General features: G+C 38.9%; 1 protein-coding gene across 14 annotated transcripts in view; it reads left to right on the forward strand.

Annotated features, from left to right (window-relative positions):
- The window catches only part of SH3KBP1 (SH3 domain containing kinase binding protein 1), a 331727-nt gene that overhangs the window by 199096 nt on the left and 111605 nt on the right, over positions 1-21026 (forward strand). Inside the window, exon 1 of one of the 14 annotated variants that reach the window (XM_070785430.1) lies at positions 419-2432. The exons of the other annotated variants lie outside the window; for them this stretch is intronic. Within the exon in view, the coding sequence (XP_070641531.1) occupies positions 2418-2432 (15 nt within the window). The 5' untranslated portion in view covers positions 419-2417. Of the gene's footprint in view, positions 1-418; positions 2433-21026 lie in introns of those variants that run through there. 14 annotated transcript variants of the gene reach the window in all.

The raw sequence follows: 21026 nt of genomic DNA on the forward strand, positions 1-21026 counted from the left end.
TAATTGGCCAGGCACCAGGAACTTCTAGTAGCTCTTGGAAAGGGGCAGATGGGCCCACCTCATGCACACTCTTTGAGTTGGGCCGCTGTAGACTGGGTTGGCAGCAGAACTGACAGAAGAGCCAAGTTTCCTTTCAAAGAAAACTCTTTTGTGTGTTATGGAAAGCAAAATGCCAGGAGTCCGCGTTCGACTATCTGTATCAATAGCTAGGCTTAGGATGAAGAGATAAGAAAGTTAAGCTGAGACGGCATTAAATACATTTATATACATATATATATGTATATATATATATATACACACATATATATGCAGATGTATATAGTCAGAACATCATCATTGTGTCTATAAATCACATATATACATTTGTGTATATATACATGTACATTCAGCAGGCTTATCTTCCTAATTAATTTTTTAAGAAAATTTTAATTTTAGAATAGTTTTAGATTTATAGAAAAATAGTGAAGATAATAAGAGTTTCCATATATCTCACTGCCAGTTTCCTCTGTTACTAGCATCTTACATGAATATAGTAAGTTTATCATAATTAGTGAACTAATGTTGCCATTAATTAAAGTCCATCCTCTTTAAAGATTTCCTGAGTTTTTACCTAAAGTCCTTTTTCTTGTCCTGGATCTTGTCCAGGAGACCACGTTACATTTGCTTGCCCTGGTCTCCCTAGGCTCCCCTTGGCTGTGACAGTTTCTCAGACTTGCCTTGTTTTTGGTAACCTTGGCAGTTTTACAGAATTTTGTAGGATGAACTCAAGTTGGCATTTGTCTGATGTTTTTCTCGTGATTTGACTGAAATGATGGATTTGGGGGGAGATCCACATAGGTGGAGTGCCATTCTCATCCCATCAGCCCACATGACTTTTCACTGGTGATGTTGACCTTGGTCTCCCAGCTGAGGGAATGTTTAGCAGTTCTCTCCACTGTAGAGCTGGTCTGTTTTTTCTCCTTTTCCCCATCAACTCTTTGGGAAGAAGTCACTGTACATGCCTTGCTTTTCACGAGTGGGAAGTTGAGCTCATCTGCTTCAGGGTGGAGTATCTACATTAATTATTTGGAATTCTTCTGCAGAGATGATTTGTCTTGTCCCTCCCATCCTAATTAGGTTTTGATAAGGGGATTTCTTATCTGTCCTCTAAATTCAAAATGCTAATTCTGTGGCACATGCATCATACTTGCCATTTTCAGGCAAGTGACATTTCTCACATGTGTTTTCTTGCCTGATACATAAGCAGATCTATGCCTTATTTACTCAAGCAGATTGCAAGTTTCTTGAGGACTGGGACAGCATCTTATTCAAAGCCTTTACTACTGTAGGTAGTTAATAAATACTGAATAAATGGTTTTTGAATGAGCTCAATTTAAAAATTAACCATAGTTAATAACTGAAACCGGTTATCAGAATCTCCATACATGAAAACTGTAGTAAGATGAGGATACTATTGAAGTGAGCTTGAATTTGTAATAGTCGCTCATAGGGTACTTCCTGTGTGCCAGGCACTTTTCTAAGCAGTTTACATATATTACCTATTTAATCTGCCAGATAACCCTGTATCATTGTGCTATTATACCCATTTTATAGATAAGGAAACTGAGGTGAACACAGTCTAAATAAGTTGCTCAAGATCACACAATTAGGAAGTGGCTCAGCTGCATATTTGATCTTAGATGCTCCGGCTATAGAGTTGTGAACTCTTAAGCACTAGGCTCTGAAGTCATCACAATGATAATTAAAATGGTATCTCATTTAGGCGAAAAACAAGATTTCTATTTAAACACTTTATTCCTATCTGTTAGGATACTCCTGGTGACATGGCTGGCAGAAGTCTTGCTGTATTTTTCCTAAGGGAAGTGTTTCTATAAAGGCATGGCTGCTGCTCCTTCAGATTTTGTCTTTTTTTAATGAGTAATTTTTGTGTTTTACAACTATTTTATTTCTTTAAAATACAGGCACTCTCATGATGGGCATTTCATATACAAACCATATCTTAGACATCTCTCACTCCCAAATCATGTCATCTATTGAAAGATAGTGGGTTTTTTATTTTCTCTCTGACGTTTTTAACCAGAAGTGGTTGCCAAGTCCTGCCAAATAAACGCTCCTTGAGTGTGTTGCTTGTCCCATTGGTCACACCTGCGGGTCTGAGGAGGCAGCCTAGATTCCTGCGGCAACGTAGGCGAGGGAGGAGGACTTTTCGCGAAGCCACCCAAGCCATGAATCGGCCCTGGCTTCCTGAACCACAAACAAATGGGAGCTTTGTTCTCCCCGTTGCTCATTTGGTCCCAAGTATGACTCAGGGTTAGGCTGGGTCCTTCAGGCTCCGTGCCTTTGGCTGTTGGAAGGAAGTGGGAGGGCTGCAGGGCAGTTCTGGGACCTTTTCAAACTGAAAAGAGGAGGCTGCCTACATGATGGGAGAAGAGGTATTTCTTTTTTTTTTTTTTTTCCCTTTTTTTCTATTTTCTTTTAGAGATGGAATAAGTTCCCTTAACTTGTATCTTACCTATACTATTCTCTAACAAGCTTTGTGATGAGTTTGCATTAGTAGGTTAAAATGAAGTGTTTGCTAGCTAGGATCCCCTGTGGAGGTGGGAGGGAGGTTGCTGTGAATGGGTTAAGGAACAACCTATAATGTGGAGGATTATTTTCTACAATCAGATGTGACACTGGAACTATTTGCTGTTTTAACCACCCCCCACCACTTTGGTCAATTTGGCCATTAATTTTTACAGATGTTTCTAATTTCTCTGTGTCTGGGGTTTTCCTGTGCTCATACTGCAGAGAGTAATTTGGATGGGCAGTCTGCACAAGCAGTAACTGTTACACCATGTCACCGAGATGTTTAGCAATTACAGATGTTTGTGTGGTAAACAAATGAGCTTGCTCTTCAGGTTAGCTTAGGAGAGAAGACCACGTCCACACAGAGTGAGCCAGCCATGGGGCGTTTCACTCTGGGGTGGGTGGCATGGACATTGGCGTTTTCCTGGTGAATGAAGAAGCTGTGAGTAGTGACTTCTGGGTGCTGTTGAATTGCTTTTTATTGAGGTAAAGATCTTTGGCTGATTTTGTAGTACTGGACATTTCTATTTGTTTGCTCATATACAGGGTAAAATAGAGACACTAAATTATTTGATTTTCTAAGAGTTTACAAGTAGTACGTAGTCTGGTTTCTCTTTGTGAGTTGTTCATATTTGTCTACCTAAAAGCAGAAGTCTGTCATTTTCCAAACGCAAAATAAAATTCCCTAAATAAGCCACAGGACAAGTAAGGCTTCCAATGTGTCATATGTCTTCCATATTCCTGTTTCTTGTTGCAAAAAAAATTTTTAAGGGACAAGTTGATGATATCTATAAAATATATCCCTCTATGTCTTTTTCTGTCAGCTCTAACATAATATTTTCACAATTACATAAAAAGGAAAATAGCATAAAAAAGAAAACACCATTTTAACACACTATTTTAAGAGTAGGAGGACTTCTTGAAAAGTTTTTTGAATGGTCTGTTGCTTGCCTAGAAGGACATGAGTGCAGGCAGCAGTTGGCTAGAATAAAAAATGTATTCATCTGCACTGGCTTGAAAGAATTTTCCTATTGAAAGATATCTTAAATTTGCTGATTATTCTTATCACTGGATGTCACTGATCTGAGTTGTGAAAAGTAAAAATCAGAATTAGGTATTTATATGCAAAATTCAGATGGTGACTCTTCATTTGGGAAATGAGTAAAAGCTTGATGAAGCATAAGTTGGAAAAGTCTTGGTGATGGCCTCTCTGGCTCCATCAGATGAGGGCCTGGAGATGGGCCCCTTAAAGGTTAGTGACCTGTACACTACTCTTTGCACTGCTGAGTGCCCCCCAAATCCTTTGCTTACTTGTTTCTCAAAATGGAAATAGCTCTGTTATTCCTCTGCTTATAGAAGCTCTTTGCAATAATTATTATAATAATAACAACTCAAAGTTAAAGAATATGAAGAAACAAATAGAAATTGTCCTTAATTCTATAATCCAGGAATAACCATAGTCAACATTTTATATGCATCTTCTAGACTTTTATCTGATCCTGAATGTGCATGTAGCACACGTCACTCTTCATACAATAATGAGGTCATATTCAATGTCACCAGTTTTTAAAACTCAATATGAGTTCTCCTTTTCTGTCAGAGAGCTGTGTGATCATTCATTGTCAAGATGCCCCACCATCTATTGAACCATTCCTGTGTGATAACCATTTAGGTTGCTTCCAGATTTTTGCTATTAAAAATAACATTTTGTATATGCATCATTGTACCTTCTGTGATTATTTCCTTTGACTAAATTTTTAAAAGAGGAACTTCCAGATTATAGTGTGACTTAATTCTGGTTGTTTTTGTTTTAAATGAAAATAACCCAAGTAAGTATATGATTTTAAAAAATTCCAACAGAACAAAACCAAGACTGTCTCAATCCCACAGTTTACTTTACTTCCCAGTGGAAATCCCCCATAAGAGCTTTCTGTGTACCCTTCTAAAAGTATAAAATCTTTTCATTGTGGTAAAATATATATAACATGACACCACTTTATTCCTTTTTGAATGTACAGTTCAGCAGTGTTAAATACATTCACATTGCTATACAACCATCATCACCATCTATCTCCAAAACTTTTACGTCTTCCCAAACTGAAAACTTTGTGCTTATTAAATGCTAACTCCCAGTTCCCCCTCCACTTAGCAGTTACCTTTCTACTTTCTTTCTTTTTCTTTGACTACTCATGTGAATGGAGTTATAAAATATTTGTCCATTTGTGGTTTATTTCATTTAGCATAATGTCTTCAAGGTTCATCCATGTGCCTGAATTTCCTTCCTCTTTAAGGCCGAATAATACTCCATTGTATCGGTAAATCACAGTTGGTTTAACTATCCTTCTGTTGCTTCCCTAGTGGCTCAGAGGGTAAAGAACCTGCCTGCAATGCAGGAGACCTGTGTTCGATCCCTGGGTCGGGAAGATCCCCTGGAGAAGGAAATGGCAAGCCACTCCAGTGTTCTTGCCTGGAGAATCCCATGGACAGAGGAGCCTGGCAGGCCACAGTCCATAGGGTCACACAGAGTCGGACATGACTGAAGCAACTTAGCACGCGTGCACACACACACACACCCTTCCACTGATAAACAGGTTGTTTCCCTCTTTTTACTACTGTGAATAATGCTACAATGAAGACTGCCATACTGATCCCTACTGTCAGTGTTTTGGGGATATATCCCCAGGAGTAGAATCACTGAATCATCTAGTAATTCTCTTTTTAACATTAGAGGGAACCTCTGTACCATTTTCCACAGTGACTGCAGCATTTTACATTCCAACCAGCAATGCACAAGAGTTTCAGTCTCTCCATTTGCTTGCCAACACTTGTGATTTTCTGTTTGTTTTTCTTTTTTAATAATAGCCATCCTATTGGGTATGAAGTAGTGTCTCATTGTGGTTGGGATTGGTGTTTAATGTGTGTTCGTGTTGCCTATCACTAAAAGGAAAGGATATTATTCTTCTCATCTTAGAATAATGAGTTGAGAAAAAAGTCTTCTGAGAATCCCTATGAACTAGCAGATCAGGTACATGATCCCAAGAGATTGTAAAATTGCTTCAAGGAAGAATTAGTTCCCCCTGTTCCTGTGGCTTCTGCAGAACAGATGAGCAGAGAGTTTTGGTGGTTGCTGAGCTTCAGAGGTTTAAGGGTGACAGGTTTATGAAGAGTGGATTCAAAGCCATTATTTTGAGAAAAGATGAATTTCTCTTTTGTGCTATTTTAATTCTATCTAAAAATTTTTATTGGAGTATAGTTTCTTTACAATGTTGTGTTAGTTTCTGCTGTAAAGCAAAGTGAATCAGCTGTATGTGTGTATATACATATACATATATACATACATATATACATACATATATATATATATCTCCTCTCTTTTTTTGGATTTCCTTACCATTTATGTCACCACAGAGCATTAAGTCGAGTTCCCTGTGCTATACAGTAGGTTCTCGTTAGTTGTCTGTTTTATGCATAGTAGTATATACATGTCAATCACAATTCATCCCACTCCTCCTCCCCCCCCCCATACTATTTTAATTCTAAATGATAGTACTTGTTTCATCTTACATTTTGGGGAAAGCAGTTTTATGATTGAGTTTTCTGTCTTCACGTTCTGCTCTGGAATTCCTTGGGGACAAGAGATGAAAGTCCTTCCTTTCGCACATCATTTGCCAACATGTTCATTTGCTTCAGTGGACATTCTTCAGTGGGGTGGGCTGAGGTATCTGTAAGTATTTCATCATGCCCTGTTGTATTCATGTATTAACAATTATTTCATAATATTTATAGTCCTAGAGTTTGCAGATACTTTTGGTTCCTGAAGTTCAAGGTTTTAAAATTTTCTGTGTGGCCGTTAAAATGATCATGCTTCAATACCTAGCTTGTCTTTTTCTCTCAGAGATTCTCACTAGTTGTTAAATGATGTTCTAAGCAACTAGATTTCAGTGAGATGTATTAAGTGTAATGCTCTCTGAAAGGGCTTCCCTGGTGGCTCAGATAGTAAAGAATCCTCCTGCAATGCAGGAGACCTGGGTTTGATCCCTGGGTTGGGAAAATCCCCTGGAGAAGGAAATGGCTACCCACTCCAGTATTCTTGTCTGGGAAATCCCATGAATAGAGAAGCCTGGTGGGCTACCGTCCATGGGGTCACAAAGAGTTGGACACGACTGAGCAACTAACATTTTCACTCTGGAGGCTTCTCTGGTGGCTCAGATGGTAAAGAATCTGCCTGCAATGGAGAAGACCCAGGTTCAATCCCTGGGTGTGGAAGATCCCCTGGAAAAGGGAATGGCTAGCCACTCCAGTATTCTTGCAACTTTAAAACAACCCATTCAGCTTACTTTGCATGGTGGTCTGTCTTTGCTTACATATAAAAAATTTAGATCACAGAGATCATTCAGTTAGTCAACAAGCTGTTTTGTAGTTTTCTGTGGCATTCAAGACCATTTAAAAGGTGTGAGATGAAGAAAAAAAAGTATGAGATGACAGTCTTATTCTCAACTCAGGCTCTTCATGTCAGAGGCCAGATACTAAATAAATACATAACCATAAATGCTCTAGAAACCATGGAAGCATAATTATAATAACCCCTACTTACACCTCTAATAGTGATGTCTCTCTCTCTAAACTTGGGCTACAAAATGAACAATTTACAAATTAAGAGTTTTCCAGTATTGACTTAAAAGCCAGTTCTTCATCAAAGGACCATGGTTAAGTCATTTCACAAATGGCCTGTGACTCAGGAGTATCACCCCAATTAAACTCATCCTTGAATTTTTAGGAAGAAAATAAGCAATATTTGGAAAATTGAAAACAGATATTTGGGGGTCTCTATCATTTAGAAGCTATATTTATGTTTTGCTCATTTAAGCTGAGGATGTTAGAAGTGATAAAGATGGATTTACTGCCTCATTTTCTTTTTCTTCTTTCACTTACTAAGCATTTTCACCCGCCAGTGATTTTAATATGTTTTGCTCCATTTGTTTTGGTAGCATCTGCTCAGTCTGTTCTTTTTATTTTGATTTCTTCGTTGGATTTCTCATTTTTTCTCTTCACCAGAGGCAGCTTTTCTGAAACTTCTTGGGTACCTTTTCTAGACTGTTAAGAAAAATTGATAAGATATAAAGTGTCAAGACTTTAGATCCTAGAATTGTTCAAATATGTCCTCTTGGGACAGTGCCTAGCACTGTCTAGTTACTGCATTGGGAGAGCTGGATACAGTTTATGTCTTATATGTCTCAATTTTAGATTTTGTTTCTTTTGCTTCAACCCCCAGTATCCTCTCTGCATTCAGGTGTTGTTAGTAGCAGAGAAAGTAAACTTGCTCAGAATTTAGAATTCTATTTTTTCAAGTGATGTGAATACAGATACTGCTATTTTTGACTCAGATGAGGCCGAAATGTTACAAAGATGGTAACTCTGTGCCCATGCATGGGTGTAATCTGCCTAAGCAATGCATGTCATGTTGTCAATTTGCAGCATAGAGGTGAGCAGAGCATAATTAATTCTTACAGTGCTTACAGTCAAGTGTTATAGGATTGCTAACATTCTGGTGTAATTTTTGCATTCATTGCCCAAGAGCTCAAACAATTCCAGGTTTTTCTGACTAGAGCCTTCAGTCTTAGGTCATTAGGCAGGAGAGGAGAAAAGTGGTCCAGGTAAGAGAGGACAAGGGGTCTTGAGAAAATTCATGAGAAACCAAAAGACATACAGCTGGGTCAGGGAGACATCACAGTACTAAAGTGGTTTAATAGGGCCAAAGAGCAGTATGTTTGTGTGAAGCCCAAGCCTGACATTAGTCTAAAAATTCTGTGTGAAATGAAGACCTAACATGGGTTGATGATCTTGTCATGAAACTGAATGACTAGAAAGAGGAAGGGGTACTCTAAGAGGCGATGACAGAAAGCAGTGAATGAAGAAGGTCAGGAAACTGGAACTCAAGGGATGATTTGGGAGTGTGGAGTAGTGTCAGTCCTTGTGGCAAAGAGAGAAGGATAAACAGAGTTGAAGAATTATGTTGGGGTTAATGGTTGACCATTCTCTGGTCCCATTGATGGATGAAAAAAAGGGAGTCCCCTTTAATTTGAGACATGGTGGCCAGCTTGGAAATAAGAGAGAAATAGCTTCCCAGGTGGTGCTAGTGGTAAAGAACCCGCCTGCCAATGCAGGAGATGTAAGAGATGTGGGATCGATCCCTGGGTGGGGAAGATCCCCTGGAGAAGGGCATGGCAACCCACTCCAGTATTCTTGCCTGGAGAATCCCATGGACAGAGGAGCCTGACAGGCTGCAGTCCATGGGGTCACAAACAGTCAGACATGACTAAAGCAACTTTGCGTGCATGCACAGCCAACAGTGAGCACTGATCATTCTTCCTTGTCCTATGATGGGAACTGTGTGGAAATCTTCCCCTGAAAGTCCCTGTAGAATTGGATAGATGCTCATCTGAAGACCACCTGTCTGAAAGAGATGAAGTATAATAACTTGGGGGTAGGGAATAGGTTATAAACTCCAGAAGTGCCACCACTGGCCTCTGTCCACCGTTGTCAACATCCTCCGTGAATCTGTATTGTTTTTTCCGTGCCGAGCCTATAGCGAGTCTTTGTGGAAGGCACAAAGAGGAATTGCTGCTCTCGGGAACTCAAACGTGGAGAGCACTGAAATGAACGTTCTCCATTGTAACAGAAAAGGACAAGGGATTGCTAAAGACCAGAAAATGCATCCATTGGGTATTTTGCTGTACACATTGTCTTCCCCACACTCTCATAAAAAAAACAAGATATGCCTTTAGAAAATAACATATAACTGCAAAAAGTGCCATTTAAGAAAGCACATGATTAAAGTAGGTGATTTCATGGTTTTTTTCCTTCTTTTTAAAATATTTATTCATTTTTAATTGAAGGATAATTGCTTTACAATATTGTGTTGGTTTCTACCATACCTCAACATGAATCAGCCATAAGTATACATATGTCCCCTCCCTCTTGAACCTCCCTCCCACCCCATCTCACCCCTCTAAGTTGTCACAGAGCACTTGTTTAAGCTCCCCAAGTCACAGAGCAAATTCCCACTGGCTATCTATTTCACATATGGTGGTGTATGTGTTTCCATGCTACTCTCTGCATTTGTCTCACCCTCTCCTTCTCTCTCTGTGTCCATAAGTCTGTTCTCTATGTCTGCGTCTCCACTGCTGCCCTGCAAATAGATTCATCAGTACCATTTTCTGGATTTCATATATATGTGTTAATATGTGATATTTGTTTTTCTCTTTCTAACTTATTTCATCATATAATAGACTCTAGATTCATCCACCTCCTTAGAACTGACTCAAATCCATTCCTTTTTATGGCTGAGTACTTTGTCAACAAAGGTCAGTCTAGTCAAGGTTATGGTTTTTCCAGTAGTCATGTATGGATGTGAGAGTTGGACTATAAAGAAAGATGAGCACAGAAGAATTGATGCTTTTGAACTGTGGTGTTGGAGAAGACTCTTGAGAGTCCCTTGGACTGCAAGGAGATCCAACCAGTCCATCCTAAAGGAGATCAGTCCTGGGTGTTCATTGCAAGGACTGATGTTGAAGCTGAAACTCCAATACTTTGGCTACCTGATGCGAAGAACTGACTCATTTGAAAAGACCCTGATGCTGGGAAAGATTGAGGGCAGGAGGAGAAGGGACGACAGAGGATGAGATGGTTGGATGGCATCACCGACTCGATGGACATGGGTTTGGGTGGACTCTGGGAGTTAGTGATGGACAGGGAGGCCTGGTGTGCTGCAGTTCATGGGGTCACATAGAGTTGGACACGACTGAGCTACTGAACTGGACTGAACTGAATATTCTATTGTATACCACAGCTTCTTTATCTATTCATCTGGTTGATGTACATCTAAGTTGCTTCCTTGTCCTAGCTATTGTAAATTGTGCTACAGTGAACATTGGGGTACATGTGTCTTTTTCAGCTGTGGTTTTCTCAGGGTATATGCCCAGTACTAGGATTGTTGGGTCATATGTTAGTTTTATTCCTAGTTTTTTTTTTTTTAAAGGAATCTCCATACTGTCCTCTTTAGTGGCTGTGTCAATTTACATTCCCACAAACAGTATAAGAGGTTCCCTTTTCTCCACACCTTCTCCAGCATGTATTGTTTGTAGATTTTTTGATGATGGTCATTCTGACCAGCAAGAGGTGATATCTCATTGTAGTTTTTATTTGCATTTCTCTAATAATGAGCAATGTTGAGTGCATCTTTTCATGTGTTTATTAGCCATTTGTATATCTTTGGAGAAGTGTCTGTTTAGGTCTTCTGCTCACTTTTTGATGGGTTATTTGTTTTGTCTGATATTGAGTTGCATGAGCTGCTGGTATATTTTGGAGATTAATCATTTGTCAGTGGTTTCATTTGTTATTATTTTCTCCCATTCTGAGGGTTGTCTTGTCACATTGTTTATAGATTCATTTCCTGTGCAAAAGCTTTAAAGTTTAATTAGGTTCCATTTGTTGATTTTGGGCTTTATTTCCATTATTCTGGGAGGTGAGTCATAGAGGACCTTGCTGTGATTTATGTCATATGATGTTCTGCCTGTGTTTTTCTCTAAGAATTTTATAGCTTCTGGTCTTACATTTAGGTCTTTAATCCATTTTGAGTTTATCTCTGTGTATGGTGTTAGGAAGTGTTCTAATTTCATTCTTTTACATGTAACTGTCCAGTTTTCCCAGCACCGCTTATTGAAGAGACCATCTTTTCTCCATTGTATATTCTTGCCTCCTTTGTCAAAGATAAGGTGCCCATAGGTGTATGGGTTTATCTCTTGACTTTCTATCTTGTTCCATTGGTCTGTATTTCTGTTCTTGTGCCAGTTCCATATCGTCTTGATGACTGTAGCTTTGTAGTGTAGTCTGAAGTCAGGATGGTTGATTCTTCCAGCTCCATTCTTCTTGCTCATTATTGCTTTGGCTATTCAGGGTCTTTTGTGTTCCCATACAAATTGTGAAATTTTTTGTTCTAGTTCTATGGAAAATGCCATTGATAATTTGATAGGGATTGCATTGAACGTGTAGATTGCTTTTGGTAGTATAGTCATTTTCACAGTGACTATACTATATTGACTCTTCCAACCTAGGAACATGGAATATCTCTCCATCTGTTTATGTCATCTTTGATTTTTTTTTTCATCAGTGTCTTATAGGTTTCGGTATACAGCTCTTTTGTCTCCTCGTGATTGTTAGTTGCTCAGTCCTCTCTGACTCTTTGTGACTCCATGGACTGTGGCCTGCCAGGCTCCTCTGTTCATGGGATTCTCCAGGCAAGAATACTGGAGTGGGCAACCATTCCCTTCTGTAGGGGATCTTCCTGACCCAGGGATTGAACCTGGGACTCTTGTATTTTAGGTGGATTCCTTACCATCTGAACCACCAGGGTGGCTTAGGTAGATTTATTCCTAGGTATTTTATTCTTTATGTTGCAGTAACAAATGGGATTAATTCCTTAATTTCTCTTTCTTATTTTTCATTGCTATACATTCCTATATATTCTTAGTGTATAGGAACGCAAGTGATTTCTGTGTATTGATTTTGTATCCTGCGACTTTACTAAATTCACTGATCAGCTCTAGTAATTTTCTGATAGTATCTGTAGGGTTTTCTATGTATAGTATCATATGTTATCTGCAAACAGTGAGAGTTTTACTTCTTCTTTTCAAATCTGAATTCATTTTATTTCTTTTTCTTTTCCAATTGCCATGGCTAGGACTTCCAAAACTATGTTGAATAATAGTGGTAAGAGTGGGCACCTTTGTCTTATTCCTGATCTTAGAGGAAATGCTTTTAGTTTTTTACCATTGAGAATAGTGTTTGCTGTGGGTTTATCATATATGGCATTTATTATGTTGAAGTAGGTTCCTTCTATGTCCATTTTAAAGAATTTTTTAATCATAAATGGGGTGCTGAATTTTGTCAAAGCTTTTTCTGCATCTGAGATTATTGTATGGTTTTTATCTTTCAATTTGTTAATATGATGTATCACATTGATTGATTTGCATATATAGAGGAATCCTGCATCTCCAGGATAAACCCAATTTGATCATGGTATATGATATTTTTAATGTGTTTTTGGATTCTGTTAGCTAGAATTTTGTTGAGTATTTTTGCATCTATGTTCATCAGTGATATTGGCCTGTAGTTTTCTTTTTGTGTGATGTCCTTATCTGATTTTGGTATCAGGGTAATGGTGGCCTCGTAGAATTGAGTTTAAAAGTGTTCCTTCCTCTGCAGTTTTTTGGAAGAGTTTGAGAAGGATAGGCATTAGCTCGTCTCTAAACATTTGACAGATTTCACCTGTGAAGCCATCTGGTCCTGGGTGTTTGTGTTTTGGGAGATTTTTGATCAGTTTCAGTGCTTCTCATTGGCTTGTTCATATTTTCTGCTTCTTCCTGGTTCAGTCTTAGAAGGTTGAACTTTTCTAAGAATCTGTCCATTTCTTCCAGGTTGTCCATTTTGTTGGCATATGCAGTTGCTCGTAATAATCTCATATGATCCTTTATATTTCTATGTTGTTTGTTGTAACCTCTCCTTTTTCATTTATAATTTTGTTGATTTGATTCCTCTCCCTTTTTTCTTGATGAGTCTGGCTAATAGTTTGTCAATTTTATCTTCTCAAAGAACCAACTTTTAGTTTTATTAATCTTTATTATTGTTTCCTTCATTTCTTTTTCATTTATTTCTGCTCTGATCTTTACAATTTCTTTCCTTCTACTAACTTTCGGGGGTTTTGTTTTTTTTTTCCATTTGTTTTAGGTGTAAAGTTAGATTGTCTGTTCAATGTTTTTCTTGTTTCTTGAGGTAAGATTGTATTGCTATAAACTTCCCTCCTAGAACTGCTTTTGCTACATCCGATAAGTTTTGAGTCATTGTGTTTTCATTGTCATTTGTTTCTAGGAATTTTTTCATTTCCGTTTTTATTTCTTCAGTAACCTGTTAGTTATTTAGAAATGTATTGTTTAATCTCTATGTGTTTGTGTTTTTTTTTTTTTTTTCTACAGTTTTTTTCTTGTAGTTGATATCTAGTCTCATGGCATTGTGGTCAGAAAAGATGCTTGATATGATTTCAGTTTTCTTATATTTACTGAGGCTTGATTTGTGACACAATGACAGATGTGGTCTATCTTGGAGAATGTTCCAGGTACACTAGAGAAGAAAGTGTATTCTTCCGCATTTGGATGGAAAGTCCTGAAGGTATCGATTAGGTTCATTTGGTCTAATGTGTCATTTAAGGCTTCTGTTTACTTATTAATTTTCTGTTTTGATGATCTGTCCGTTGGTGTTACTGGGATGTTAACGTCCCCTACTGTTACCGTGTTACTGTCAATTTCCCTTTTATGTCTGTTAGTGTTGGCCTTATGTATTGAGGTGCTCTTATGTTGGATGCATAAATATTTAAGATTGTTATATTTTCTTCTTGGATTGATCCCTTGATCATTATGTAGTGTCCTTCCTTATCTCATCTAATATTCTTTATCTTAAGGTCTATTTTGTCTGATATAAGAATTGCTACTTTGGCTTACTTTTGATTTCCATTTGCATGGAATATCTTTTTCCATCCTCTCACCTTCATTCCATATGTGTCTCTGGGTTTGAAGTGAGTTCTCTTATAGACAGCATATATATGGGTCTTGTTTTTTTATCCATTCAGCCAGTCTGTGTCTTTTGGTTGGAACATTTAATCAATTTACATTTAAAGGAATTATTGATATATGTGTTCCTATTGGCATTTTCTTAATTGTTTTGGGTTTGTTTTTTGTAGGTCTTTTCCTTCTTTGTGTTTCCTGCCTATAGAAATCCCTTCAACACTTGTTGTAAAGCTGGTTTGCTGGTGATAAATTCTCTTAACTTTTGCTTGTCTGTAAAGCTTTTGATTCCTCCATCAATTTTGAATGAGATTCTTTCTGGGTAGAGTAATCTTGGTTGTAGATTTTTCCCTTTCAGGACTTTAAATATGGCCTGCCATTCCCTTCTGGCCTGCAGGGTTTCTGCTGAAAGATCAGATGTTAATCATATGTGGTTTCTCCTCTGTGTTACTTGTTGCTTTTCCCTTGCTGCTTTTAGTATTCTTTCTTTGTGTTTAATCTTTGTTCATTTGATTAGTATGTGTCTTGGCATGTTTCTCTTTGGCTTTATCCTGTATTGGAATCTGTGTGCTTCTTGGACTTGATTGACTATTTCTTTTCCCAGGTTAGGGAAGTTTTCAACTATAATCTCTTCAAAAATTTTCTCATACGCTTGCTTTTTCTGTTCTTCTTCTGGGACCCCTATAATTTGAATGTTGGTGTGTTTAATTTCCAAGAGTTCTCTGAGACTATCCTGATTTCTTTTCATTCTTTTTCCTTTATTCTTCTCTTCAGCAGAGAGAAGAATTTTTTCACCATTCTTATTTTCTAGCTCATGTATCCATTCTTCTGTCTCAGTTACTTTGCTATTGATTCCTTCCTGAGTGTTTTTAATTTCAGTAATCGTATTGTTTGTCTCTGTTTGTTTATTCTTTATTTCTTCTAGGTCCTTGTTAAATGTGTGAATTGATTCTTGCATTTTCTCCATTCTATTTTTGAGGTTTTGAATCATCTTTACTAACATTACTCTGAATTCTTTTTCAGGTAATTTACCTGTTTTCTCTTCATTTATTGGGTTTTGTGAGTTTTTACCTTGTTCCTTCATTTGCACAAAATTTCTCTGTCTTTTCATTTTTTTCTAACTTACTGTGTTTGAGGTCTCCTTTTCCCAGGCTTTAGGGTCATATAACTTCTTCCTTTTGATTTTTGCCCTTGGTGGGGGAGGGTGTTCCAATGATTTGTGTCAGTTTCACGTTGGGAGGGACTTGTGCCTGCATTCTGGTAGGAGGAGGCAAGTTTTTTCCCCCTCTGGTGGGCAGTACTGTATGCAGTACTGTGTTTTGAGGTGGCTGTGGGAAGCCTATCTGCTGATACTTGGGTTTGTGTTTTTATCTTGCTTGTTGTTTGGTTGAGGCATCCTGCACTGGGTATTGCCAGTAGTTGGGTGATGCCTGGTCTTGGATACAGGTGGAGGCCTTAGTGGGAGTTCTCACTAATTAATACAGCCTAGAAAAACATCTATTTCTGCTTTATTGACTATGCCAAAGCCTTTGACTGTGTGGATCACAATAAACTGTGGAAAATTCTAAAAGAGAAGGGAATACCAGACCACCTGACCTGCCTCTTGAGAAACCTATATGCAGGTCAGGAAGCAACAGTTAGAACTGGACATGGAACAACAGACCGGTTCCAAATAGGAAAAGGAGTATGTCAAGGCTGTATATTGGCACCCTGCTTATTTAACATATGCAGAGTACATCATGAGAAACGCTGGACTGGAAGAAGCACAAGCTGGAATCAAGATCACCAGGAGAAATATCAATAACCACAGATGTGCAGATGACACCACCCTTATGGCAGAAAGCGAAGAACTAAAGAACCTCTTGATGAAAGTGAAAGAGGAGAGTGAAAAAGTTGGCTTAAAGCTCAACATTCAGAAAACTAAGATCATGGCATCTGGTCCCATCACTTCATGGCAAATAGATGGGGAAACAGTGGAAACAGTGTCAGACTTTATTTTTCTGGGCTCCAAAATCACTGCAGATGGTGACTGCAGCCATGAAATTAAAAGACGCTTACTCGTTGGAAGGAAAGTTATGACCAACCTAGATAGCATATTCAAAAGCAGAGACATTACTTTGCCAACAAAGGTCCATCTAGTCAAGGCTATGGTTTTTCCAGTGGTCATGTATGGATGTGAGAGTTGGACTGTGAAGAAAGCTGAGCGCTGAAGAATTGATGCTTTTGAACTGTGGTGTTGGAGAAGACTCTTGAGAGTCCCTTGGACTGCAAGGAAATCCAACCAGTCCATCCTAAAGGAAATCAGTCCCAAATATTCATTGGAAGGACTGATGCTAAAGCTGAAACTCCAATAATTTGGCCACCTCATATGAAGAGTTGTCTCACTGGAAAAGATTCTGATGCTGGGAGGGATTGGGGGCAGGAGGAGAAGGGGATGACAGAGGATGAGATGGCTGGATGGCATCACTGACTCGATGGACGTGAGTCTCAGTGAACTCCAGGAGTTGGTGATGGACAGGGAGGCCTGGCGTGCTGCGGTTCATGAGGTCGCAAAGAGTCAGACACAACTGAGTGACTGAACTGAACTGACTGAGGATCAGAAGTTCTCTGAAAGTCTAGTGTCCTGGACTCAGTGCTCCCATTCCAATGGCTCAGGCCTGATCTCTGACCAGGGAACCGAGATTCCACAACCTGTTTGTTATGGCATTAAGGGGATTAAAGCAATCATACAAAAATAAAAAAATAAACTATAATCAAAAAACAAACTCCAGACAAATGGTAAATACAAGATCAGACAAGTAATACCAAAATCAAAGGAACATACACACACACAAGAAAAACCAAAACAGTACAAAGAAAAAAGAGTACAAGAGTGACCTGGTGAGTGAAGGAAACCAAAAATGATATTGACCAATTAAAAACAAAACTAACTAAAACTCAAACTGGAATACAATACCAAAGCAGAGTGCCAACTGGGGAATAAAGGAAACCAAACAAAACAAAGTAACAAACATGGTTAAATAAAGAAAGAAAAGGAAAAAAACAGAAAAACAAAGTTATATAGAAGTATATTAAAAAGGTTTGTATATATTAAAGAATAACTACGGCAGGAAAAGAACAGTAAGAAAAAAAATTTTTAAAAGAAAAAACCCCATAGAACTACAGAAAGCTAATGTAGAAGTAGATTAAAGAGGTATATAAAGGAAATAAAAAGTGTGAGTTTTTTAAAAGTTCTCAAAAGGTTAGATAGAGTTAATAATAATAGTAATAAAATCAACAGTGACAGAGAAAAAAGAAGAAAAACAGAACAAGTCAAAATATCAGAATAATAATAAATGTTTTTCTTGGACCTCAGCTGTCAGCATCCTTTCCCTCTCTGTGAGTCATAATCCACCTCTGCCTCCCTAGAAGGCCATCCAGTACTGGGCTGGTCTCTGGACCTGCTGTCAGGACAACTCAGACTCTAATCTGGCCCTATTTGCTGCATGTTCTTGCCTCCAGTGTCCACAGCTGCCAGAGCGAGAAGGCATTTTCTTTTGTGGAAACTTTCATTGTCCTTTTGTATATTCCATAGACACAGAGTCTGCCTAGTTCATCATGTGGATTTAATCTGCATCTTGTCCAGCTGGTGGAAAAGTTTTTGATTCTCTTCCTTTACCACACTGCCCCTGGAGTTCAGTTGTGTTTTTATCTCCACTTCTGCGTGTGGGTCATCCACAGGAGTTTGCTCCTGAGGTTGCCCTAGAGGACTTGGGTCTGCCCCAGTGAGGACCAGGTGTGGAGGATTGCAGCTGCTTGGATCACAGGGGCCCTGGGAGCACCAGGTACTCAGGGGAGCTGGTGACCATGGGCATAGGAGATATGGCACTATTAAGGTTTTTTCTACCCTCTGGCAGCTCTGTCCTAGTGAGGATCAAGCATGGAGTTAGCATGGCTGCTTGGATCTCAGGGACCCTGGCAGCGCCAAGTGTGCAGGGATGCCAGTGGCTTCAGGTACAGGAGTTCTGGCACTATTAGAGTCTTTATCTAGCTTCTGGCAGCTAGCCTTACAAAGGCCTCCCTGCCTGGCTGTTCCTTCTCTGTTGCTTGCAGCAGTCAATTCAGTCACTCAGTCCTGTCTGACTCTTTGCAACCCCATGAACCACAGCACACCGGGCTTCCCTGTTCATCACCATCTCCTGGAGCTTGCGCAAACTCATGTCCATTGAGTTGGTGATGCCATCCAACCATCTCATCCTCTGTCGTCCTCTTCTCCTCCCGCCTTCACTCTTTCCCAGCCTCAGGGTCTTTTCTAAGGAGTCAATTCTTCGCATCAGATGGCCAAAGTACTGGAATTTCAGCTTCAGCATCAGTCCTTCCAATGAATATTCAGGACTGATTTCCTTTAGGATGGACTGGTTGGATATCCTTGCAGTCCAAGGGACTCTCAAGAGTCTTCTCCAACACCACAGTTCAAAAGCATCAATTCTTCAGCGCTCAGCTTTCTTCACAGTCCAACTCTCACATCCATACATGACCACAGGAAAAACCATAGCCTTGACTAGATGGACCTTTGTTGGCAAAGTAATGTCTCTGCTTTTCAATACGCTATCTAGGTTGGTCATAACTTTCCTTCCAACGAGTAAGCGTCTTTTAATTTCATGGCTGCAGTCACCATCTGCAGTGATTTTGGAGCCCAGAAAAATAAAGTCTGACACTGTTTCCACTGTTTCCCCATCTATTTGCCATGAAGTGATGGGACCAGATGCCATGATCTTAGTTTTCTGAATGTTGAGCTTTAAGCCAACTTTTTCACTCTCCACTTGCACTTTCATCAAGAGGCTTTTTAGTTCCTCTTCACTTTCTGCCATAAGGGTGGTATCATTTGCATATCTGAAGTTATTGATATTTCTACCAGCAGTCTTGATTTCAGCTTGTGCTTCATTCAGCCCAGCATGTCACATCATGTACTCTGCATATAAGTTAAATAAGCAGGGTGACAATATACAACCTTGACATACTTCTTTCCAAATTTGGAACCAGTCTGTTGTTCTGTGTCCAGTTCTAACTGTTGCTTCTTGACCTGCATACAGATTTCTCAGGAGGCAGATCAGGTGGACTGGTATTCCCATCTCTTGAAGACTTTCCCGCAGTTTGCTGTGATCCACCCAGTCAAAGGCTTTGGTGTAGTCAGTAAAGCAGAAGTAGATGTTTTTCTGGAACTTTCTTGTGTTTTTGATGATCCAATGGATGTTGACACTTTGATCTCTGGTTCCTCTGCCTTTTTAAAATCCAGCTTGAATATCTGGAAGCTCATGGTTCATGTACCATTGAAGCCTGGCTTGGAGGATTTTGAGCATTACTTTGCTAGCATGTGAGATGAGTGCAAATGTGCAGTAGTTTGAACATCCTTTGGCATTACCTTTCTTTGGGATTGAAATGATAACTGACCTCTTCCAGTCCTGTGGCCACTGCTGCATTTTCCAAACTTGCTGGTGTACTGAGTGCAGCACTTTCACAGCATCATCTTTTAGGATTTGAAATAGCTCAACTGGAATTCTGTCACGTCCACTAGCTTTGTTCGTAGACTTAAGAGAACTGTTTTTCCTCCTGACACTTGCTGTGACACTACAGTTTGAATGAATGAATGAATAAAAATGGCAGCCAAGCACAGAGTGAATTGAACTTTTGCTCTAATGGACCAGAAATTTTTCTACAAAAAGGTTTCTCTTAAAAGTGTATTTATTCCATCTGTCCACACCCCAAACTTGAATCTCATATAAAAAAAAGTCAGGCTTGGTTTTTGAAAGGTAGCAAAATCAAAGTATGTTCACATTAAGTGAAGATAGTTGGTAAATAGTTGAGAAAAGAAGATAGCTGTGAAATCTGTGTGATTATAAGGGTTTGATATACTTAAGTCAGTAGTTCTAAGATCAGGGGGAAAACAACCAAACCTCAAAATCTGGGAACCAGAGTTCAGTCACATTTTGTTTTTCTACCATTTGAGAAACTATTTGTAATAATTACTTTGGTTTGTGTTTAAAAAGAGTTTTTGCTTATGAAGAACTGGTAGAAAACTGAGAGCAATTAAGCTGTGGACCCTGTGCAAATAGGTCACACCCCTTAAACCAGTGCTTCTTCAAATACTGGGAGGTGAGAACTTGATAAGGAATCATTCATTAAAAACAGTTACACAGTTAATTCAACTCTTTTCAGTCCCTTTCCCGTGTATAAATAGGAATTCATGGGTTTAATTAGAAGAGCAAGAAATATATTTTTTACTTTGAAAACATTTGATAAAATGACTTGATACTTTTTATGAAACAACATTAATTGAAAATGACTTTATATCATCCACTTAGTCACTGATGGATAACTATAAGTAAAGTGTGATGATAAATGGCTAGGGATGCTCTGTATGGGTGGTATCTTGTGAGTTACCATCATGACTCATTTTACATCTGTTCTTAGCATCCTTACTGATGACTTGGAAAAGGAAATATAATGACACACTAATGGAAGCTGCATGTGATTTCTAGTTAGGATGTGTTGCAAACCAAGTCAGACTTTAAGAAAGCCATCAATAATGTGAAAGGTAGGCCATTCTTTCTACCTATGTTAGTGTGTGCTGTTTTCTTAAAACTTTTACTCTAAAAGTAATCACTGGTTTGTAGAAACACTGGATAGTATAAAAATTTATAGCCAATGGGAATTTCCCGTATGACTCAGGGATCTCAAACCAGGGCTCTGTAACAACTTAGAGGAGTGGGATGAGGAGGAGGAAGGTGGGAGGGAGGTTCAAGAGGGAGGGGACACATGTATACTGGTTCATGTTGATATGTGTCAGAAACCAATACAATTCTA

This window comes from Bos indicus, chromosome X, assembly GCF_029378745.1.
Source record: "Bos indicus isolate NIAB-ARS_2022 breed Sahiwal x Tharparkar chromosome X, NIAB-ARS_B.indTharparkar_mat_pri_1.0, whole genome shotgun sequence".
In the NCBI taxonomy this organism is placed as follows: Eukaryota; Metazoa; Chordata; class Mammalia; order Artiodactyla; family Bovidae; genus Bos; species Bos indicus.